Source organism: Nymphalis io, chromosome 9 (genome assembly GCF_905147045.1).
Source record: "Nymphalis io chromosome 9, ilAglIoxx1.1, whole genome shotgun sequence".
Taxonomy (NCBI): domain Eukaryota; kingdom Metazoa; phylum Arthropoda; class Insecta; order Lepidoptera; family Nymphalidae; genus Nymphalis; species Nymphalis io.
In genome coordinates, this window is record NC_065896.1 from 8813094 (window position 1) to 8837215 (window position 24122).

Here is a 24122-nt window from a genome sequence, read left to right on the forward strand (position 1 = left end):
CACAGTAAAAAAAAAAATTATTAAGAGTCCGCGGTGAACTATTTTAAAGTGTATAAATTATGTAGTCAAATTATGCATATCTTCATTACCTCCTGGCTTGCAAATGTATGAGATACTTTCACGGTATCGTAATAATGCAAAGAGACTTGAAGAGATTAAAACATAATAGTGCGGAGGTGGCCGCGTGGGAACGCTCCCAGCGTTCACGTGCCCAACACATCAGTTCACCACACTAAATCTACCATTAATATGCTAGATTTGGATAAACTTCTCGTTAAAATTTACAGTTAAAGAAGTCATTAACTTCATAACTGTGGTGCTCAGAAACTTTGTTATTGTAAAAACAATCGAAAGCCACGATTTATAATTTTTGAAAATGTCAATGATCGTGACAGATAGAAACTGGCTGGATCGATATCGCTTTCTTGTTATGATTTATATTTTACACATACTCTGTGCGACCTAAAAATTAAATATTCGATATTTTACAAGTATTATTTAGCAGTTAATCTTTTAGTTCTTTATTTTTCTCTATTTTTTATACAATAACATCTTTCTGTAAAAAAAGGAATGAATAAATAAAAAAGATTGATTTAAAAAAGAACACCGTTTCGATCGATTACCATTTTAAAAAAACACTTGAGGTTAAACTTACCACCTTTAACCTTTCTTTAGCAATATAGTTAAAATTTCTAAACTTTTAAAATAAGAATAATTCTCAAATAAAAAAATAATAATCGGAAGACATTTAGGACATCCGACCATCGCACGTTCGATATTTGTGAGTCGAAATGATGAATAATAATGTGGGTTATTGAAATGGGTAGTTCGTCGCGTAGGCTCGCGCGCTCGTTTGACGAGACGGCAATAGTGCCTAGTTAGTGGTTCCGGATACGAATCGGACGTGTCGGATGTCGGCGTGAGTCACGTGGCGCCCACGCTGGATTCAGTGCGCCCACTGGCGCCCAGCCCGCGCAAATCCTGAGGTGTATCGATTTATTGTTCTATGATTAAATCGATTTATTTTAGTTTTAATTGGATAATTTCGATTCAATATAAACTCTTCATTACATTATTAAAAGATGACCATCGACAAAAGATTCTTTGTTTATCTTCAAAATCGTATCTCACCTATCCATATAATCGCAATAAGATTTTGAGAATGAACAATCTGTAAAACATTTTTGTCAAAAAAATAATTATGTTTTCACATTCTTCGTCTCTGTTTTTAAAATTAAATATAAGTACGTACATACGCTCTGTTGCCGCGACAGATATAGCCGGCGTCTGCGGCGCGTCTAGGCTATTTAGGTTTTGGCATTGGGCATTTGCAGTGTCGTGGGAAACTGAGTTGAACGACTGCGGAGACAATGCGGTGGCCTGCGATGGATTGCGGGCCGACTCGCGGCTCGAGACCAGTCGTTCACCGGCGCACCGACCGTGCCGCCCACCTGCGACCTGCTCTTTACCACTGCCCCATAACTATGAGAAGTTGCTCATAAACAACTTATGGCACTTTTAAGTGTAACTAGCTAGTTTACTTTCAAATAACATAGGTACTTATTACTACTACTACTGACACTTAATTCCTTTAGTTTTGTGAATAGTTGTGTAAAAAACGTATGCGCAACATACACTTTATTTAATTAAATTTGAAGCACACGTACTTACCCAGAGTTCAAAGAAAAGAAAAATAAAGATATGTCTTCAAGAATTAAAATAAAAGTAAAAATAAAAGTTAACGAATAAATATTTAGTCTATTCTAACAGTGATTTTTTAAGAAATCACGCAGTTTACTATTACGGTTTAATTATAATAAATCATTGTAAAATCATACATAGTGAACACAGGCACATGTTAGTCTAGTCTTAGAACGAGCTAAAAAATAAGAACTAATGTGTTTATCGATGTCGATGCTGCCTCGAGGGTGGCGGTCGATAACTCGATAGGCCTGGACGCGTGCCAGCTAGCCGCCGTTGTCGCCGGCCCGCGAACTGCGCCTCGACGCAACATTTATCCACCCTCATAAAACTTATGTGCCGGCACTCACGTATTATTTGTCAGTTGTCATACCAAAATAAAAACGTGCTCAAAGAAATTATTTAAGAAATATTAAATCCATAGTACTATTGACAATCTACAGACAGTGATTTGTAGAGTTATGTATACGTTATTAAAAATAAAACCATAGCCAGAAATTTATTAAAAAACAACGTAATTGTCTCGATTCGATAATTCCTATATAAATTGTATAAGCAGAAATTGAAACATTCAAATATAATAAACGTTATTTTATAAAAAAAAATCTTCATGATTATAATCTTAATAAATATATTATTTTTGAATTATTGTTGAATTGACGCGTTAAGAAATCGTAGTTTACAAAATAGAAAATTAATAACGGAACATCAATTTTTTTTAATACTTTGTTTGGCAGTGACTTAATTTGCAAAAAAAAACTACTTCATGTTCAATAAATATTCTTAGGAAAATTTAAGTGAGTTATTATAATGTTAATACACAATAAAGAAGACTATTTCTTTACTTGATACAATCATATTTTCGCTTATAGTCGATTTCAACGCTGGCGGAGCCGCTATTGAAATATAATATGTTATACTTTATATGTTATACTTTTTATTGTACACCACACCACAAAGAGAAAAGTACAAAACATGTATACTGCCTAAATAAATGTACAATGATGGCGTCCTTATCGCTACATAGCGATCTCTTCCAGGCAACCAACGGTGTAGGTAATTACAGATGGGATATGAGGTAGGTGGTGGTATGAATAAAATGGTATTAATATTTAATTAAAACAAAACCAATAAACAAATGTAAATATAAAATACACATATTATATATCAATAAATAAATTATATTATCAGGTTGTTCCTTTCGAAAGATATACTTATCAAGAAAATCAGATGATTAAATGAAACAGATTTTTACTAGAATCATTTTAAATATAAAATAAATGTTTTTTTTTATTTTTCATCCACTTAGTAATAATAAAAAAATACTTCAAAAAAACTTCAAATATAATCATCGGCAAGAACAAAAGACGAGTTATTTAATAACTACGGATATTTTATTACCTAAATACTACTAAATAATACTTCATTTTTATACTTGAATTAAATAAAAATATATGTATGATCTGACATCAGAATAGCATTCGAAAATATTATATTATTTATCCTTACAAAATCATTTAAAAATCTTTATTTTTTTTAAAGATTTTAATATATAAGGATAAGTTTAGCACGTACGGTTCACAGGATAAACCTCCGCTTTCACTGATATACCGTTTAACTTAATTTATATTTACATGAAATGATATGTGGTTTAGATTTAATTATGTTACACAATATTCGGTTGTATCGAACCTTCTAACATTAGACACTAAACAAGCAATATATGTACTTTATTTTCATCAAACTACAGAATACAGAAACTTAGTTACAGTATATAAAAAGTTGTGAACTGACATAAATGTTGCTAACAAAAAAGGACCTTTAAAACAATTAAACCGGTTAAATATTTTTCAATTTCGTAAGTTAATAATAATAATAATTTTATTCATAACAATAACGTTGAACAATTTAAGGGCAGTACCTACTTGTTTATTCGTATGACGTAAAAAACTATTTATTTATTTACCTCGTATAATCTTGTATGTACCTAAGACTGGTTAGTTATGAATTACTCATTCAGCAATTGCTTACGCTCATCCACGTTTTATTAATTAAGAATAATTGTAGAGTGATAATTGTTAATTTCGAAAAGTTTTCAGATGAGATTCTTTTTAATATTATTTTACGAAGAATTTTTTTTTTGCAGATGAGTGGCAAGCGCACACGTAGCTATAGATGCGCTGTACACCAGAGAGACCGTGAGGTCAGCTCTGAAAACGACTTCCACCTTATATTAGAAGATCCTACACTTTTTGCAAGGTAAAACTAAATAAATATTGAAATCTCCAATGTATAATGTATATTATGGGGCTAAGAAAGTTATTACACTTCCGTATTTTATCAACTGTATAGATTTTTTAAAGTTTATTAAAAGGCTCATATTTAGTCTACGGTTACGATTTTAGCAAATTGACACCAAAAAGTTCTGATACATTTAGTCTGGTAAACCGTGACTCTTAACAAGCTGACGTCAATTTAATATCCATTACAATGTTTCTATATTAAATTTCCAGTGCAATGTGACCAAACAAACTGCAATAATAACTTAAGTAACAAAATTATTAGTGTTTTCTGTTTCATTTCAAATAAACCCATGTTTTTGATTGACGTATGTATAAATTTTTTATGTTTATTTGTCATGTCAGCCTGACATGTAGTGTGCTTTCTTGTAATAAAGAGTTTTATAAATTGCTACACCGTTGGTAGATCCCATAAATAACGTCGATGTAAGAATTTCTTTTCATTTTGCAAATTGTTTAATATTCGTTACATGTGTTGTCGAAATCGATTTGCGTTTTAGATTAAATTGTAACTAGCGACCTTGGTTTTTCACAAATGACAATGTCTAATGTTTTTAATAACAAATATTTTTGCCTGAATAAAGCTAAGTTTACCGTTAACTATTTTATCCCGGTCTGTGTGACATATGGATAAAAGATTCATTTTTATAAATGTTAAGCTGTTGTCAAATATTGTATTTTATGTTACTAATTAAATTATTAACTATAGGTTTTATTTTGATTTGTAAAAACATGTTTTTTTATTGAAAAAAAATTATATATAAATATGTTTTTGTCTATTGTAGAATGGTGCATCTTGTGGCTATGGAGGTGCTCCCGGAGGAGCGAGACCGCAAATACTATCAAGAGCGGTACACATGCTGTCCACCACCTTTCTTCATTATATGCGTGACGTTGCTAGAGGTAAATAACAAAAATCGTAACCTTATGGTTCTTAATCGCGATCGTTAAACGATCAGAAAAAAATGTGGTCATACATTTCAATTATGCACAGTTGCTATGAATATGAATTATTTGCCGTTAGTGGAACTAGAAAATCGGTGCATCACTTTCTACGCGCCGAACACCGCTGTTCGATCCCCGCTCCAGTTACCTCGGTTAATTAAAAAGTGTAATTGCGGATTTCACATCCGTGCAAACAAGCGGTTTACGTGAATCATAACAGTTGGCCGAACTGTTCACGCCGTGTGCGGACTACGGACACTCGTCACACATTGATTCATTCCATACGCACGATTTCTGCAAGGTGCACTCAGCTGATGATAAGTGACATAGGCTGCGCTAACGGGTTTTCTTTTATGAATAATAATTATTCTTATTTGTCTATATCCGCAAATTACGTCAATTTAAACCTTTTTATTAAATTACTTCATTTTAGTTCCGTAGTATAATAGTTAGAAAATCGTTTTTCTGGATTGTTTTTACATGTCAAACACTTTAAACACATAACGTTTCAAAATTTTATATATATGTTTATTGCAAATAACATTGATGGTCTTATAAAAGTACAGGAATTTTTCTGGTAGATAATATTTAGCAATTACATATACGCAAATTTTATTCATCAATTTCTCCTTATACATACATATGTAATGTTATGGTATAGATGCACTGCGTTGATGGTAACCAGTGGATAGAACACGTTGCAGGTTCCAATCCGAACAAGCAGCACTAAGTATTTTAAGTGTTCAATTCGTACGTATTTAATACGTAAAACATATCGTACTCTCCGATCAAAGAAAACATCTTAAAATCGACCCACTTAGTTTTTTTTCGTAACAATATAAGACTAGCGTCCGCATATATATACCTTATAGTATAATACAATACAAAAAGTGCTAGTACATTAAATTAATCGGTCATGAACTCGCCAGTTAGGAGTGTTCGCGTGGTACGCGTGGGGTGCGGGCGGCGTGGCGGCGGCGGCGGGACCCGTGCCGGTGGACTCGCCGCTCGTGTACCGACCCGACCGCCGCCGCGAGCTGTGGCGCTTCCTCACCTACAGCGTGGTGCACGCAGGCTGGCTACACCTCGCGTTTAATCTTCTCGTCCAATTGGCGGTGAGTTGATTTCAATCACACAACATTTGAGAATTCTCAACAATGTTTATCAGAGGGAGCGGCTGGTAAATCTGTCATGAAAAGACAAGGTCCTTAGTTATAAGCGCTAAGCGAAATGCCTTTTTTGTCTTCAGTAAATGGCACTCCATTCATCGTCAAAACTTTTTCGCTTAGTTTTAAGATTTCTTTCCTTAATGTTTTTCAAACAAACGACTCGACGACTTAGTAATATTTGACGTTTTTATTATTTCATTATGCACAGGTGGGCCTTCCACTGGAGATGGTGCACGGCGCGTTGCGCTGCGGGGCGGTGTACCTGGCGGGCGTGCTGGGCGGCTCGCTGGCGGCGTCGGTGCTGGACCCCGACGTGTGCCTGGCGGGCGCGTCGGGCGGCGTGTACGCGCTGCTGGCGGCGCACCTCGCCAACGCGCTGCTCAACTTCCACGCGATGCGTTACGGCGCGGTGAGACTCGTCGCCGCCCTCGCGGTCGCGTCCTGCGACGTCGGCGTCGCGGTGCACGCCCGATACACTAAGGTGAGTTTAGGTTCGGCTTCGGACGATACACCACACGATTATTTATTATTATAAAATAATAGTTTAAATAGTGGCTTCATATAACACAGATCATACAAAATTGATTTCGAACCGCCTAAAATAAGTGGTTTTATTTGAAGCAGGAGGCGCCGCCGGTGTCGTACGCGGCGCACGTGGCGGGCGCGCTGGCCGGGCTCACCATAGGGCTGCTGGTGCTGAAGCACGCGCAGCAGCGGCTGTGGGAGCGCCTGCTGTGGTGGGCGGCGCTGGGCGCGTACGCGGCGTGCACGCTGTTCGCGGTGCTGTACAACGTGTTCAGCGCGCCCGTGGACGAGCTGCACTACATGCCGCCCGACCCGCCGCCCGACGCCGGCTTCTGACTGCTCGGGCGCGCCCGCCGCCAGTAGGCTTCGACGCGCTCGCTTCGCCCGCCGACGCTGGTGTACAAGATACTACGACCTGCTATCCGGGCTGACTTACAAACGGCGCTATATAAATGGCGAAGTCCGAGTATTTATAGAGCGATCTGTTACTCCTAGTCGAAGCCTAACATTACAGTCACGTCAGTGTGACCGACTCACAACACGCCTAGTCAATTTACCTTAGTGTGATACGCGATAAGTAGCATTATTGGAGGAGGCCCGAGAGCTCGTTGTCGAGTGCCGACGTTTGCCCGTTTTAGTAAAGATTTATGAATCTTTGTTACTATTATCGTACTCTCTACGTTTTCGAGAGGTAGATAGTTTGTACCGTTTCAATGTTTTGCACTGTTATTTCCTAACGAGGCCTCCTCGCTATACTTAATTGTTAAGTAGTCTTAATTGTATTGGATAGGTGAACTATTTTTGTACCTACTATCTGCGTCCGTAGTATATAGGTTGAAGGCGTTACCGCAACACAGTATAATATGTTCCGTGTGGACTGACAACTCGACCAAATGCCGTGTCTATTTAATTATAGGTGTTTTATACATACATAGGTGAATATTGATTTATATAATAATACCGTTGAACTAGGCATTTTGTTGAGCGTCAGCGTTGTTATGCCCAGCACACCAAAGATTAGAATAAAACGCGTCCATGCTTCGAAGGTGAAAATTTCTTACGTTCTGTAGAATTTAATCGAAACTGTTTTATATCAACGAAATTTGCTTCAATTAATTGCTCATTAAAATAAAAATGCTTTATGAATGTTGAATATGCATATGTTGTCTGATTGCTCAATTGCAATGATTGTATTATTAATCTGAAAAAATGATGCTCAAACGTGAGTTTTTGTTTTACGCAATCTGTTTGTTATGTTCGCTGCAATGTCTGAATTTTTCAAGTGAATTCGTCCAAGTGCAAGTATTCGGTACCGCCACGGTACATCGCTTCAATGTTTTAACGAATGTGTTACTACTCATTAGTAAATAAATAATTTATATAATGTGCCTGATTCCTATTAATGTAAAATTAATTGTATAATTTTATTATGAATCAAATAATGTCACGAACCGACTGATTTTTTTGTATAAATTATTAGAGTGTTTTCATTTAATTTATTTTAAATTTATTTTAAGCGTGAATCGAGATAATTATAATTATGTGATTATATGAAGAATATAAGATTGAATATGATTAAAAGTGATTGATAACGAAACATTTTTTTTATTTTTAAATTTTAATATAATTCATAAACATAATAATTATGATTTAAAATTTATTATTCTTCACGTTGTTAGTTATACCAGATATTCTTCATAAAATATTTTTAGTTGAAATAAAACAATGCAAATTAATTAACTTCAATTTTTATATATTTAACAAGCGTAATACTGTTTTTTTTTTTCATTTGTACTATTTTATAAGATTTTTCAAATCTTATTCCCGTTTTGTAGTAAATTTTTAACACAAGTGTAGCCTAACCCATAGATTTAAATAACATTAAAAACGTAGCATATTACATACGTAGCAATTTCATTATATATTCGAAAAATTTGTAAAATTCAATAGTAATATATAATAATTATTTTAAAAGAAAACAAACAACTCGACTGAAGAAAAAAAAAATAGACGCTGATATACCTATTTCAGTTAAAGAAGGAGTAAAGATAAATAAACCTTATATTTATGTATTCCATAAGATTTGCCAATAACTCTGTTATGGCGTGCACTACGAACAATACTTGATTAATATATCTTATTTTATACTACAACATTATTCCACTTAACTACTTATATCACTTTAATTTTAATGCCAAATTTCCGATAACGATTTCGCCGTTATTCAAAACGATTTTTTTTTTCGAAATTCCATAGTGAAGATCATAGATTATACAAGATATATCTCGACGCATGATATCGCGTCAATTTAATGTCAAAGTTGTTTTTATTTGTCTTTATTCCTCCTGTGGTTGACATACGCTGTACCTACTAACGTCAAGCCCAAACAAATACGTCATTTAAATCAAATTCAACACAAGTAGTAAATGTCATTGAGGAAATTTTGAAGACTTTATACTACTAAAGAAGTTAAAAAAATATTTTAAGATTACTTACAAGAGTCATTATTGTATTCAGCGATAAGGCTGCAGTTTGCCATGTATTGAATTGTGTACATATAATTTGTGTATCTATTTAATAGCACATAACTAGTTTTTAATTCACATCTTAGTGGCTATTTGTTGGCTCACACACAATGATCCGCTTTATAAAGCTTACAATGTTTTTTTAAACAAAAAAATAATTATGGGAACATAATTCAAATCAGCAAAACGATTTCCTTTAAAGTTTTCCATCAAGACATGATGACTAGATTCATTTAATAGAATCTAATAAAATCTTTGATTATACTGATAACTGAGGCTCTAAGCAGATACTAAAACCAACCCATAACCTTTCAATTCAATTTGTGGTCCACGAAACTTTGTAAGCAAATACAAACATTTCGAATTAAGCACAGAATATAAAAACTGTTTTAAAAAAATTATACAAAAATAACAAAATGTATTGTACAAAAATTAGCACTTTGTACCAAGTGAATCCGCGATACTTATTTTGTCTAAACTACAAATTCAGTTAAAATATAAAATTGCATTTAAAAATATGTTTTAAATAGTCCTACAGTAGCCCGTACCCACAGCGGCGCTTGTCTCTTTTGCAAGTCTGTGCTGCATTCGGAAGCATAGTCGTGAAGTCTTGAACACTCATTGTGAAGTCTTTCCTGTTGGTAACATTTTTTTTTTTTTGTTATAAATAGGCGGATAGGTAAATGGGCCACCTAATGGTAAGAGGTCACCACCGCCCATAGACAGACATTGGCGATGTAAGAAATTTTAATCATTCCTTACATCGCCAACGCGCCACTATCCTTGGAAACTGAGATGTCATGTTCCTTGAGCGTGTAGTTACACTGGCTCACTCACTCTTCAAACCGGAACGCAACATTACTTATTATTGCTGTTTAGCTGTAGACTAATAAATTGTAAAAATATTCATGATGATACATTTAAATAATAACAATATAACTATATCGGTTGTCTAGCAGCTAGTTCGTACACCACAGGACTCGAGTCGCCCAATAAAAGTCTTTAGTTTATTCTGTCAAGCATTTCTCAGAACAGTTGAGAGTTGGGTAGTAAGCAGCGTTAAGCCGCGTGCTTCGCAGAACAAGTATAAATATTGCTGCTGCTTCTGAGCTCTGACCGGTCGCCGATATCCGACCGATTGTACTAATAGCATGAATGAAAATAGAGTGTTCTTATGCACTATAATATGCTCTGCGTAGTTCACTATTTTTACCCTTTTGTAATGAAAACTCTACACAAAAGACACATATACGATTTGATTTGTGACGTCACAGAAACGGACGTGACGACTGTTATTTGTACGACGAGCAGAGGTACTCCCTATCGATGATGCCCTGCGCCGAGAAGAATGAAGGAAAGCTCGAGTTTTAAGTAGTCTATTATACGCCCTCTTGTCCAGGTCGCTGCTTAGGCTGCAATACTTTTTTTTTCGTTTTACTTTTTACCTGTAAATCGAGTGAAGAGGTAAATATTGCAGCCTGTGCTTCAAGGTCTCGTCGTACAGAACGTTCCCCCAAGTTCGCAGAACCAACTACCGTCGCCCACGGTACATCACTACTCGGAGGATAGTACCTGAAAAAAAATAGCTTGTATATTATACAGGGTTACAGGGTAATATGTCACGATCCTTTTAAAGGGTTATAGTTCAGGACAATAGCTATCAAATGACCCCCAAAATGCTTATGCAAAAGTGTATCGTTTTCGAGTTATTAATTTTTTAATATTTTTTTTATTTAAAGGATGTTTAAAATTCTAAAATTCAATAAAAAAAAAATCAACGTATTTTCCCTATTTTTTTTTTGTATTTCTTGCTAGGGTACATCCTAGTTAATAATAACCAGTTATAAAACAAAAACAATCTTCAAGCATTTTTAAATTACAGATCCAAAACTGTACAACTTTTCGATTTTTAATTTTGATTCTTTAAGTTACTCGCAATTTTTTTGTAAAAATCACTATGGCTCTTATCGTGCGAATCATTTTAAAAACATCTGCGTTTCCTTAGCTATCCATCGGTACATAAAAAGTACAGTAACAATCATAAACTCAGGAGAAAATTAGATAACAAAGAAACCAGGTAGGAAATTCTAAGAAATGCTATTGTTAAGAAATTAAATCTGGATCAAAGACAAAAGGACCTCAATGCAAAGTAGTTAAAGATTATTTTTAATAGGGGTAATAGGTAAAAAAGGAGAGATAAACCAGAGCTGTCACATATAATATTTACTTTTAATTCCTGCGAAATAAAAAATAGACGATATAGAAGGTTAAGATATAAGGAGATAGAACTAAGCCCAAAAACATTAACCTACATTTCAAAAATTAACATGATAACCTTTGAATGGTCCGCTTTGTACACTGTAACAATTCATAAATACAAAGAAAAAGCTTTCTCTCCTGAGAATAAGGTTAAGGTAGGTGAGGGAAGCTTCTTCCACTATAATGCTTCTCCTCAAATTTATTTATTCCTCCATCACTGAGCGGATGTTAAATTATCAATACAAAATATATCACTGGTCATTCATCAGATATTCTACCGCAAAACAGCAATACTTGATATTGTTGTGTTCCGGTTTGAAGGGTGAGTGAGCCAGTGTAATTACAGGCACAAGGGACATAAAATCTTAGTTCCCAAGGTTGGTGGCGCATTGGCTATAAGCGATGGTTGACATTTCTTAGAATGCCAATGTCTAAGGGCGTTTGGTGACCACTTACCATCAGGTGGCCCATATGCTCGTCCACCTTCCTATTCTATAAAAAAAAAAAAATAACTCAATGACGCTTGCCCTGCTTGAGTGTGTGGTTTAGTGTTAAACGATTAAATATATCTTATACTAAAACCTAATAGAATAAATAAGCTCCTAATATAATATAAACTAACCATAGTCCCTTTGCATGAAAAGTCCATCCTGTTCTTTCATATTCCAATATCTGCACCCTGCTCATTTGATCATAATTAACAACTTGCTGCCAAAATCTAAAATAGAAGGAAATCATAGAAAATTGAATTGAACATTTAATATTATAATTAGACAGTTTACTTATACATTCGAGTGATTAATTAATTAAGAGTATTTTACTTACTTCCTAGCTATTAATGAATAAGCCTGAGGTATACCGCCTGCCGGGCCCGCAGCTCCCATGAATCCATTAGCCTGAAACATAAAGTTGCAAAGCCAATTATGAAGAGAATCAAAATTTTATTGTTTAAACATACCATCCCAATTGTAAATTGAGTATTGAAACCTTGTTATAGTATTATTTTAAGTAACGTTTTGTGTTATTTCTAGCTTTAAATTATTTACTGTTTTCCTTTTAAAATAGTAGCCAATATTCATTTGTAAAACATAAGTTGATTGTGACTAACAGATACTTATAGAAATTAATTCAGTCATCATGAATTATATACAATAATCAATTTAAATGTTATTAAAATACATTCTAAATACTTACATTTGGATGTGCCATCAATAGACTTATGGTGGCTTTACAATCTCTGAGTAAAATACCAGCATATCTTTCAGTTAAATTAAAATAACCAGTTGCTAAACGAAAATATGAACCTTCTGGTGCAGAAGATAAAATATTACAAGTTGCTTGTTCATCTTGATTTATGTTGAATTCACCCATTTGTATCAGAGGAAATATCCATGTATCTTTTTCTTCTATACCTTAAGAATAGCGACATAAATTAATTACAAAAATAAATAATATATATAAATAACTAAAATAGAAATAAGCAGTACTCTATTTTTCCATACTTACTTTCATTAAATGATGATAATTTAGAAGCTTGTCTGTCTTTCCATTTGTTAATTAGATTTTCAATATTTTGATTGACTTGTTTTATAACAATATCTTTAGATATATTACTAGTTATATTATCAGAATGATCTTGTTTACTATGCTTTGCTACTTCATCTGTAAAATTATACATTATAATTATATCACTAATCAAAAATAATAATGAATATCAATTAAATCATTTTATAAATTACACTTATTCCTTATAAAAATACAAATAATAATAACAAGAATAATACAATAACTTACAGTTAGCATACCTATTAGTTCACAATAAAAATTTGCTAAATCTTCATCCTCAATTTCTATGTAACGATCCTGCCTTTGTTGAAAATAGTCATTCGAACAATTTGCTCCACTCAATATTATAGAATCATCAGCAATATATAGCTTCATATGTTGAAGACCGACAATCTCGTTGTAGCGAGAGGGGAGCACTTTAGACCATGTTCCATGAAGTCTTGGTGTTTGATATAAAGCCAAATGGCATCTATCAGAAATACCATTTACAAATTGACGAAATAATGTTTGCGAATTATCTTTGCCTCGAGTACCCCTTTGATAATCAAGTAAAACATGAAAATTTAAATCTTTCGTATTTTTAACGTTATGAACGGTAACCTTTAACAATTTTTTTTCTAATTCGCCCGTGCCTATATATAAACTAGCTAACGAAATTCTACGTTTGGCGTTTTTAAATCTTTCGTAAATAGTGTCATAAAACTTATTCGGATCATTTATAATATTAATTTTTGAAGCATTTACAGGAAAACATGGTGCTAGATTAAACATCCAATTAAAATGTTGTAATTCTGTTGGTTTAAATCGAAATGACATTTTGAATTCTAATTTAAAAATTGGTTACTTTGATTTGGTGTTGTATCACAGTTATAAACTCAAAAATAATCGCATGTATTTATTATTTATATTTTTCTTTATTTGAAATCAATCGTAGATTATATTTTCGTTCCGCTGTCAAAAACATCTGACTGTCAATGTCAAATATCAATGTCCGAAAGTGATATTTGGTAGCACAGAAAAAAAATTCTATGCATCATGAATTTAACAGTGTAATTACAGGCACAAGGGACATAAAATCTTAGTTCCCAAGGTTGGTGGCGCATTGGCTATAAGCGATGGTTGACATTTCTTACAATGCCAATGTCTAAGGGCGTTTGGTGACCACTTACCATCAGGTGGCCCATATGCTCGTCCACCTTCCTATTCTATAAAAAAAAAAAAAAAAATAACAAAAGTACTATGAAAATTACTTTAAAATTTAAATAAAAATTATTAAAACGAGATTAGATAAATGTCAATGTTTTTGTAAATATCACAATAATATTTTAACATGCTTTGACCAAAATAATAAAAAGAAATCAACATGATTATTTTAACTTACTAAAAATACTGAAATCTGCTTTATATTTTAATAAATTATTAGCCGAAATAAAATATTTTGTTATAGTCAGAATTGTTATTTGGAATGTCCTCTTACCGTTTGTGTATATTTCTTATTTTATAACATGTATAATATAAGTGCTATCTAAAGAAATAATTAAATAGTTTTTTTATTTTATAACGATAAAAATGCACTATCACATCACGCCTTTTTACGTTCGAAGTGTACGATAATTCTAAAAAAGGCTTATCGTAAGCAAAAATGATTAATAATTATGACATTATTTAACAATAAGTATCAAATTTTTTTTTATCGTAAATTTCTTTATTAATAATATAACCAGTCAAAAATATCCTAGAAAAATATCACTATACATTTATTAGTCATAATTTTATCAAAACAAAAAGAGTGTCAGTCAATGTTTCCAATGTGCATAAGATAGAAATATATATTTATATTATAGTGAAAAAAAAACTCTCATGCAGTCACATAATCCTCTTCAAGAATTTCATCTTTTTCTATTCCAAAAAATATTTTGTTTGATTTAATATAAGCCCAAGCCATTCTTTTTGAGCTAAAGTTAATGCCAACATCACCAGTCTTTGATAGAGTTATCGCACCTGCTGTATTTTTTAGACGTTCAGTCATTCCTGCCAGACAATAGAATATATAAATAATTAAATATAAAATTTTAGTACTCTGTTACTCACTTAAGTTTTTTTTTTTGAAAAACCACTTACCATTGATGGCTAACTTAGTTGCTGTATTTGCATCATAACCACTTTGCATTAGCTTGATTATGCTATGTGCTAAACAATATTTAAGAATAGATTCCCCATGGCCTGTGTAAAAATTAACAATATATCTTTTATTCTCATTGATATTATTTAAACTGTTAATTTTTTTATTGTATTTATATATTAATTGTAAAAATAAAAAACATTCCAAACCTGTTGTAGACACTCCTCCAATATTATCATCAGCATAAGTACCACTACCAATTTGTGGGGTATCACCGATACGACCAACAGCTTTTCCACTCATGCCACCAGTACTAGTAGCTACAGCTACATGGCCATTACAATCTATTGCAACAGCACCCACTGTACCAACACCACCCTGTAAAATAACCCAATAAACAAATTAAATAGAGATTTAATTTTTATATATTAAATATCAATTAATTAATTATGCAGTTAAATTCTAAATTTGATTGGCATTAACAAATAATATTTATTTAATACTACCTCATCTTTTAGTCCTATTTCAGTTCTACCAAATTCACCATGCTTTAAAAATTCACATAAAGCATTTTTCGCATTTTCACTTATTAAGGATTCAGGAGGAACCATTGGGAATCCCTAGAACCAAATATCACAATATATCATAAATTATAATAAAACTTACAATACTATTATGATTTATTTTATAAAATATATCACCATTTCCAAAGCAAATATTTTAGCACCTTCACCACCCAGTAATGAATGAGGGGAAGTTGTAAGAACTTTGTGGGCAATACTTATTGGATGAAGAAAATCTTTAATAAGAGTAACTGCCCCAACATCAAGATTATTCCCACACATAATACTAGCTTCCATCTCTACTTCACCTCTCAAATTTAAAACAGATCCATAGCCTGCAAACATGTCAAGAGTTAGAATCAAATAAATATATATATATAAATATATTCATGTAATGAAATATATCCAACCAGCATTAAAATATTCATCTTTTTCCATGAGTACAACTGCTGCTTCTACTGCATCTAAGGCAGAACCGCCTTGTGCTAAAATTTTTTGGCCAGCAGCTGCAGATGCTTTAACTCCATTTAATTTCCCTTGAACACGACTTTCTGGAATGTCTCCAGCACCACCGTGAACAATAATAATAGGCTCCATTTTAAGATTTTTAAATAAATGTTACTTTAATGTGCGGTATTGTATCACTATCTATTAGGTATTAATATAAAAGATGTACATTATAAGTAAACTCACGATAACATACAAATGTTATCAGACAAACAAAATGTTTATCAAATAACAATAAAACTGTGCATTATTCAGTATGTAGTATCGATACCCTATTTATATGTTAAATAAAATTAAAATAAGAGCGACATTAGTAGCCAATGAAAATGATAGGTATATTAATAAAAACCTTATATATAAAAAATAGTTATATACTTATAACACCACTGTGAATAAGACATAAATAAACATAAAGACAGTATATAAAAATAATAATGATGATAAGTTTTAAAAACTAAGTACATATTTAAACTTTCGTGATTGATACATACATAAATACTACATACATATATAAATATCAAATACTAGTACTAGGCTACTGGGTACCTAGGTAGGCAATCATAGACTCTTAGTTCTTGTATTTTTAGTTCTTTTTTTTTTGTAAACACAGAGAAAGAGAACATTTCCGTCTGATAAATTTAATGAAAACAAATCTGACATTTGCTCCTTAAATTGCAGTCTATGGTATGACCTGCACTCAATCTTAAATCGCAATTAAGCTTTATTAGTTTTACTCAATGTTTAGTAGTATTTTGGGATTAGAATACTAATTATCCCATTAATTAATTAAAGAATAAGATAAAATAATAAGAATATTATATGGAATGTATGCTGGCAACTTAGTAACGGGCAAGTGGCAACTGGCAATTAAAAAAATAGATGTGAATAAAAATGGTGGTCTGTAAGTTAGTAAATTAAATACGATATTTAATAATAAAGAATTAATTGTTACGGTGATGATAAGTTGATATAAAGAATAATGTCAACTCCTGTGTCGAATCGTAAATATGGAGCTCTAAAAATTCGACTAACAAGTAAGTAATTGATCCTTTCACTGATTTCTGCTCCAAAACTTGATGTGAATTTTAGAATGACTGTCACTCCCTAATTAACGTGATTATTTTCTTTTTAGTTCTGTGCGCAAGAAATTTAGTGCGGAGAGATTTATTTCGTAAGTTTTTAAATCTTTATATAAACATTTATTTTTGTAGCTAATTTTATTACTCGTATTGAATAATTTCACAGGAAGTATTGCAATCATATGATACAAAAACATTAGGAGGTAATACATATTTTATTGTTCATGTTTCAGTATTCGACTATTATGAGTATTTGTTTTACTAATATGAAGCATACTTATATGTAATTGATCATTGTATAAACATACAATTGTATAAACATATTTTCATGCAAATAAGTATTATAAAATAATAAAAAAAACTTACATATTTTTTGCATTATAGTGAATTGATATATGGAATAACCAATTTAAATATCCTGTCTCAATACAGTTGACCTAATCCTGCCCCTATCTAATCTGGTATCCTCTATAATTCAACATGCACATAACAGTACATATATACATACAAAGCTCATATAATTATATTATAGCCTTCGCAAGTTCTGAAGCTGTTAGTTCTTATTTTATTCTTCAGAAAGTTTGGCTTGCTGGTAGAAATTAGCCATCGAACATAGGGCTCTTCCATAACTGTTTTAGTAGGTACTTAATAATAATTCGTATATGTGAACTAGCCAAATCGGACCTTAGGCTTCAATATGTTATCCTAATTTATAAAAAGAAATGATATTTTAAGCTGTTATAAAATATTTTATGTTGTTATAAATAAATTTCAGGACTGACCATTGAACTTGGCACTTATTTAGATCTCATTTCTTTTGTCGTTGAAGTGAACAACCAAGGCATATTATAATATTGAACTTGGCTCTCATTTCACATTTATGTTTTTGATGGGTATATTACTTCTAAAGCATTACCTTTTGCCTTTTATGCATTACTTTTGATTAATTTTCCTCTATTTAATTATATACGTAACATCTATATACTTGAAGTTAATTTTAAAAATAATTAATTGTCAGCAAGTATTTATTTTAATTATTCAAGTTGTGAGTAAATTATTGAAAAATAGTATTATAACTTTCTTCTTTTTTAAGCTTCTTCATTATCTTATTTTTACAGGATTACCAGATCCTTTTGCAAAAATATCAGTAGATGGCAGTGGCCAAGTATACTCTACAAATGCTGTTAAAGCTACATTGGATCCTAAATGGAATACACATTATGACCTATATCTAACTAAAGGAGATGGAATTACTATAAGGTAAATATGGAATATTTTTAACGTATATCTTAATATTGTCTAGCAGCTAACTATGTAAGCTACAGATGATGAGGTTCTCTGGTTAGAAAGCTGGAGTTAAAGTCACTGAACATTAAAGGGTTTTTCTGTTAATGGATTTCAGGAGAAGCCCATACTAAGGACATTGCCACTGTTCGGTTCCATGCCACAGAAAGCTCTTTAAGACATAGTTTTTTTGTCAGTTATGTCCCATTGCTGTCCCTTCAAACTTTCAGAAACATGTAGTAGGCACTGTCTTCCAATGCTTACACCCATATCTTAAAAAAAATATGTTTTTGTTTACTATAAATGAAAGAAAAATATTTTTTCAGTGTATGGAATGAACGTAAAATTCACAAACGACAGGGTTCTGGTTTTCTTGGTTGTGTTCGTATTCTGCCCTCTACAGTACATAAATTAAAAGACACAGGATGTAAGTCATAAATTTTATTTAATAATGATTTTCTAAGTATTGATGAAATAAAAACAATTAAATTAATTATTTTACTAATTAATTATCACTTTATTCAGATCAATGCCTTGAACTGTGCGAAGACAATTCGGGAGAGACATGTGGAGTACGAGGTCAAGTGATTGTATCTTTGCTATCCCGTGATAGTGCGAGAGGAGAACCTGCATCCGCCGCTGGTGAAGGGTCACCACTAGCAGTGGTGGGCCCAGCTGGCGATGTTCGCGCACCCAGAGACCCACCAGTTAATTCTAGCAGTTCAAATTTACCACTACCTCCACATTGGGAGGAGAGATTTACATCCAGTGGCAGGTAAGCATTTTATTTAACTATAAATATTGTTAGTATTGGTAATTGATATCAAAACTGAATCATTATTTTATTGATACAGCTTCTACAAATAACTAAAATATTAAAAATGTAAGAATCATTCAGTGACATATTGACATAAATGTGATGAAGGGAGGATTAGGAGAAAAGGAGAATATTTGTTAGGTTAATATTCATTATTAAGCTTATTTTATTTATAATACATTTAATTTTCAGCATTTTAAGTAGTTTTCTTGACCAGAATTATTTTTATATTTCAGGCCGTACTATGTAAACCACGCATTGCGTCGTACACAATGGGATCGTCCTGCAGAACAGAACCCTGCATCACCCCTACCAGCTTCTACACCGCCTTCATCACCTTCACCAGCACCTACTAGTCCTATCACTCCAACCACACCTCTGTCACCTGCTACTCCATCCTCACCCACATCAGAAAGTGACGTCAGCCATGCAGCTTCAATATCATTGAGGTAAAATTAATTGATTGCATAACATCGATTATTTTTATATTCAGTTTGATATTTCCCTTAACCACCAAGCAAGATAGATGAAAATGGAGGTTGTTATCAATAATCTTGAATTTCAGACCAGAACCGCAACCACAAACAGCAGTTCGAAGTCGACAGCCGCCAACACCGGCGTCTACTGTTACGCCAATAGCGGCAACAGATCTACCACCTGGATATGGTAAGTTATTCGTTTGAAAGAAATATAGTAGAGTATATCTAGAATATATTCGTATGATTGGAAAATATGAATTTAACAAAGTTGTTCAATTCCATTCGTTTCCAGAGATGCGAACGACAGCGCAAGGTCAGGTGTATTTTTACAACAGCGTGACGGGCGCGTCGACGTGGCACGACCCGCGCGTGCCGCAACACCTGCGCCACCATTCGGCCGCGGCCGGCCCTTTGCCGCCCGGCTGGGAGATGCGCTACGCGCCGTCCGGCCGCCCGTATTTTGTGGACCACAACAACCGTACCACGCAGTTCACCGACCCCCGTCTCGCGCTCTCTGCGCGCCTCGTACGTCTTCAAATTGAACACATTATAATTTATTTCGTGGGCACTTTTTCTCATCAAGTCATTTCAAATATTATATATTTAATTGAAATGTTAATCTCACAAAGAAATGCTGTGGTTACTCTAATAATTTTTATATATAAAATTTCAGATTATCTTATGACCAACTCAAAATTATTTATTCATATTCTATGCAGACCCCACCGACAGAATCAGCTCCTCCTGCAACTTCTAGCCCGCCGCCAGCTGCTCCAACGTCTACTCCTGCCAGTAGCGAACCACCCGACTCTGACGCTTTGCCGAAATATAAACGCGACTTGGCAGCCAAAGCACGGGTCCTGCGCGCCGAATTGCAGGCCCTGCAGCCACAAACTGGACATTGTCGAATTGAAGTACTATTTTATGCTACAATTAAGTAACAAATATAATCTACATAGTTTTCACTGCACATAGACTTACATCGGACACTAAAGTGAGCTTGTGAATTGCAAATATATATTGATTTGAATATTTTAATAACCCTTTTTTAGGTATCACGTAACGAAGTACTGGAAGAATCGTACCGACTCGTGATGAAGTTACGAGGCAAAGAGTTGCGAAAACGATTGCTAGTGAAGTTTCGCGGTGAAGAGGGACTAGACTATGGTGGTGTTGCCCGAGAATGGTTACATTTATTGGGAAGGGAATTATTTAATCCTCACTATGGACTTTTTCAATATGCAAGTTCGGGAGACGACCGATACGCGCTACAAATCAATGCAGATTCAGGCGTAAGTTAATAAAATATACGAATATTATAAATTTTAATAAGATTTTTGATTTACATTTTTACTTAATTATGTGGCAATAAAAGTATGTAAGCTTACAATTATATAGATAAACAACATGAACTAAAAAAAAAAAACAATTTATTCCAGGTTAACCCTGAGCATTTATCATATTTCCACTTTGCGGGTCGCATATTGGGTGTGGCTTTGTTTCACGGACATCAGCTTGATGCAGCCTTCACTGCTCCTTTCTACAAACAGTTGCTTGGCAGACCCATTACATTACGAGATATACGCGATGTGGATCCTGAACTACATCGATCATTGTCTTGGATGTTGTGAGTATAGAATTCATTTTTAAAAACCCATGTGTTCAAAGAATTTAAGTGATAATACATTAAGAAATACAATATTTATATTATCAAAACAGCACACCATTTTAATCTATCGCATGTTACTATTAAAATGAATGTACGAAAAAATAATTAATAATTATAAAAAAATGAATATGAGGATAACATAAAAAATTATCACCTATCATATACATACATAACAAAAATACAGTTATTAAAATAGCTTTTTTCATTTCAGAGAAAATAGTATAGCTGGCGTTATTGATACAACCTTTTCTGTCGAGTGTTCATCATTCGGAGCTGTACGAAGCGTGGAATTGAGGCCGGGTGGTACCAATGAACCTGTATCGGATGCTAATAAACGCGACTACGTGAGACTATATGTCGCTCATAGATTCACACGAGGTGCTGAACGTCAATGGCTCGCCCTACAGCGTGGACTCGCAGATATCATTCCACCACAGCTCCTCCGACCATTATCACCACGAGACTTGCAGCCCTTGCTCGCTGGTAGAGCCGATCTCGACCCGGCTGACTGGCGTCGACATACTCGTTTAAAGCATGTAAATCCAGATGCGCCAATCGTCGGTTGGTTCTGGGAAATAGTTGAAGAATTCGACGCTGAAATGCGAGCTAGACTGTTACAATTCGTAACTGGTTCTAGAAGAGTTCCACTCGCAGGATTCCGCGCTTTACAAGGCTCGACGGGAGCGGCTGCTCCGAGATTATTTACTCTTCATTTGGTAGCTGACGCCTCACCGGATTCGCTGCCAAAAGCTCACACTTGTTTTAATCGTCTCGATCTTCCACCATATCCAAATAAAGAGAAACTGCACGACAAACTCAAACAAGCTGTTCTAGAAACTGCTGGATTTGCAGTTGAATGATATTATACACTTATTTGTCTCTGATATGTGTATCCTATATTTGTACATAGCTACATGCTGTATGGTTACAGCTGTATGAATAGATTAAAACGAAAGAGTAAACGAAAAAAATAAGCAATTTATGAGACTGAAGTAACAGGATTGATTGTAATGACATGACAAAATTAAAAAAAATGAAAAGTTTTTGCATAAAAAAAAAGACGTAAAGTCTGACAAAAATTTATTGTATACAAAAATTTACACTAATGAATCAGTTATAGCTTTGTTAAAAAATATATTACCCATAGTATAATATAATATATACCTTACAGTTAAGAAGTACTTCCATTATTTTTAACTTATTATTAAAGATGTACGTTTCGAAGTTATTTATTATCGATTGAGTTTTAAAATCATTTGTACTCGAAAAAAGAAACATTACCATTTTTTGCATTTGAAGAATGTTTCAAGCACTGTTTAAGTCTTGCTAATACTAATAATGTGCAATGCTCAAATAAAGGTATACTTTCAAGTCTTAGTATTAAGAAGCAGTTTATTGTGTAATTATATAAAAAATGTATCAAAATTCTCATTTTAAAATTTTCTTTAAAGAATATTCTATATAATTGAACCAATTTTTAATTTATATTAAAAATGTGTTCTGCTTGTACATGTTTTTTATAACTTAATCATAAATAATGCTAATATTTTGTAGTAACAATACCATACGGCCTAATAATGGCTTCCAACAAATAAGTTATATATAGTAGATTAGAAAAAAACCTTTAATGATCGTAATAATAAAATTTGTGATCGTTTTATGATAATAATAGTGTTATTGTTTGTCACTGGTTGTTGCAGTACAAAGCACAAGCTATGTGTTCTGTTACAAGGTATTAAATTATTTTTAATACTAAGTTATTGGATTTGAGGCAATTGCTAGTAAGGTGCCTTACTATTTGAAAACAGGAATTATAAATATAATATGTATATACTTTTACAATTAACAAATTAATTATTCAGTTTAGGTAATTATTTAATTTACATTTATTCAACAATTTTACATAAGCATAGTCATAAATGTATCATTGTAAAAAATATTTTTAAGAGGTGACATGAGTTTATATTCAATATTTATAACAAGAATGAGTGCCTTTACCTATTAAATAACAACATAGATTTAGCTTTAGAAAAGTATGACTGTTAGATATTATGTAAAATGATTTAATGGTAACAAACTTGCATCAAAATAAACTATGATATTTTTGCACAATATTAGCTATGTTTTTTCTTTTACCTATCCATCCATTACAAATTACAATACAACTTATTAGGTCCTTACATATGAAATTAGCGTTTTGGCGTACTGACCACTTTAATCTGAAATATCTCCTCTTTGGTTAAGAATTCCAAATTCAATTTTATAAATTCATTTAGCTGGTACATTTGAGTTTTGAAAACAGTCATTCATTTATTTTTTTCTTTGGCGTCGCTTATTACCGCACAATGGAAAACATGAAATATCAGTATATTTACGAGTACGAGTTCTACCGTGGCACCAATGCTGCAGAAACAGCTCGAAGAATTAATGATGTGTACCGCGCTGGTGTCGCAAAAGAAAGCACGGTACGTTTTTGGTTTCAACGTTTTTGTTCTGAAAATTTCGACCTTTAGAACTAACCCCGTGGACGGCCGGAAACCAAAGTGGAAAATAAAGAATTAAAGGCTATTGTGGAAGCGGATCCATCACAAAGCACTTCAGAGATAGCTGCA

At 33.2% G+C, this 24122-nt stretch overlaps 4 protein-coding genes across 8 annotated transcripts in view; 2 read left to right on the plus strand and 2 right to left on the minus strand.

The window, feature by feature from the left end:
* The window catches only part of LOC126770566 (rhomboid-related protein 3), a 78574-nt gene extending 70337 nt beyond the window's left edge, over positions 1 to 8237 (plus strand). For 2 of the 3 annotated variants that reach the window (XM_050490023.1, XM_050490025.1), the window contains 5 exons: positions 3848 to 3960; positions 4787 to 4904; positions 5876 to 6061; positions 6324 to 6596; positions 6737 to 8237. In XM_050490023.1, the coding sequence (XP_050345980.1) occupies positions 3848 to 3960; positions 4787 to 4904; positions 5876 to 6061; positions 6324 to 6596; positions 6737 to 6976 (930 nt within the window). In that variant the 3' untranslated portion in view covers positions 6977 to 8237. The remainder of the gene's footprint in view (positions 1 to 3847; positions 3961 to 4786; positions 4905 to 5875; positions 6062 to 6323; positions 6597 to 6736) is intronic. The other variant, XM_050490024.1, reaches the window with a different exon arrangement.
* A 397-nt stretch (positions 8238 to 8634) lies between these two features.
* LOC126770568 (CDP-diacylglycerol--glycerol-3-phosphate 3-phosphatidyltransferase, mitochondrial) lies at positions 8635 to 13946 on the minus strand. Its single transcript, XM_050490026.1, has 7 exons — positions 13230 to 13946; positions 12931 to 13086; positions 12619 to 12836; positions 12250 to 12320; positions 12047 to 12142; positions 10611 to 10737; positions 8635 to 9800 (listed from the first exon to the last, which is right to left on the minus strand). The coding sequence occupies exons 1-7, from the start codon at positions 13804 to 13806 to the stop codon at positions 9675 to 9677; spliced, it is 1371 nt and encodes a 456-aa protein (XP_050345983.1). The 5' UTR covers positions 13807 to 13946; the 3' UTR covers positions 8635 to 9674.
* Positions 13947 to 14696: 750 nt separating this feature from the next.
* Positions 14697 to 16804, minus strand: LOC126770618 (probable isoaspartyl peptidase/L-asparaginase GA20639). Of its 3 annotated transcripts, none has more exons than XM_050490107.1 (7): positions 16729 to 16804; positions 16086 to 16226; positions 15814 to 16010; positions 15619 to 15732; positions 15322 to 15490; positions 15112 to 15213; positions 14697 to 15021 (listed from the first exon to the last, which is right to left on the minus strand). In XM_050490107.1, exons 1-7 carry the CDS (start codon positions 16742 to 16744, stop codon positions 14849 to 14851), a joined length of 912 nt encoding a protein of 303 aa, XP_050346064.1. In that variant the 5' UTR covers positions 16745 to 16804; the 3' UTR covers positions 14697 to 14848. The 3 variants fall into 3 exon arrangements, with proteins under 3 accessions (XP_050346064.1, XP_050346063.1, XP_050346065.1); XM_050490108.1 differs by lacking the exon at positions 16729 to 16804 and adding an exon at positions 16369 to 16452 and having other exon boundaries at positions 14698 to 15021; XM_050490106.1 differs by lacking the exon at positions 16729 to 16804 and having other exon boundaries at positions 16086 to 16357.
* A 124-nt stretch (positions 16805 to 16928) lies between these two features.
* Positions 16929 to 23627, plus strand: LOC126770506 (E3 ubiquitin-protein ligase SMURF2). The gene is made up of 12 exons (XM_050489921.1): positions 16929 to 17216; positions 17315 to 17353; positions 18380 to 18521; positions 18872 to 18972; positions 19071 to 19320; positions 19599 to 19811; positions 19928 to 20028; positions 20134 to 20366; positions 20561 to 20755; positions 20894 to 21133; positions 21281 to 21468; positions 21722 to 23627. The coding sequence occupies exons 1-12, from the start codon at positions 17162 to 17164 to the stop codon at positions 22368 to 22370; spliced, it is 2406 nt and encodes an 801-aa protein (XP_050345878.1). The 5' UTR covers positions 16929 to 17161; the 3' UTR covers positions 22371 to 23627.
* The last annotated feature ends 495 nt before the right edge of the window (positions 23628 to 24122 follow it).

What these genes read in the sequence shown, in the direction of transcription:
- LOC126770568 (XM_050490026.1), bottom strand. Translation starts at nt 13,806, where the DNA reads ATGTCATTTCGATTTAAACCAACAGAATTACAACATTTTAATTGGATG. An exon ending in ATTATCATCATTTAATGAAA is followed by an intron (nt 12,837 to 12,930) that starts GTAAGTATGGAA and finishes GCTATTCTTAAG; the next exon opens with GTATAGAAGAAAAAGATACA. An exon ending in CCTCTTCACTCGATTTACAG is followed by an intron (nt 9,801 to 10,610) that starts GTAAAAAGTAAA and finishes TGTTACCAACAG; the next exon opens with GAAAGACTTCACAATGAGTG.
- LOC126770618 (XM_050490106.1), bottom strand. Translation starts at nt 16,272, where the DNA reads ATGGAGCCTATTATTATTGTTCACGGTGGTGCTGGAGACATTCCAGAA. An exon ending in AAATATTTGCTTTGGAAATG is followed by an intron (nt 15,733 to 15,813) that starts GTGATATATTTT and finishes ATTTGGTTCTAG; the next exon opens with GGATTCCCAATGGTTCCTCC. An exon ending in TGGAGGAGTGTCTACAACAG is followed by an intron (nt 15,214 to 15,321) that starts GTTTGGAATGTT and finishes ATTTTTACACAG; the next exon opens with GCCATGGGGAATCTATTCTT.
- LOC126770506 (XM_050489921.1), top strand. Translation starts at nt 17,162, where the DNA reads ATGTCAACTCCTGTGTCGAATCGTAAATATGGAGCTCTAAAAATTCGA. An exon ending in TAAATTAAAAGACACAGGAT is followed by an intron (nt 18,973 to 19,070) that starts GTAAGTCATAAA and finishes CACTTTATTCAG; the next exon opens with ATCAATGCCTTGAACTGTGC. An exon ending in GCAGCTTCAATATCATTGAG is followed by an intron (nt 19,812 to 19,927) that starts GTAAAATTAATT and finishes CTTGAATTTCAG; the next exon opens with ACCAGAACCGCAACCACAAA.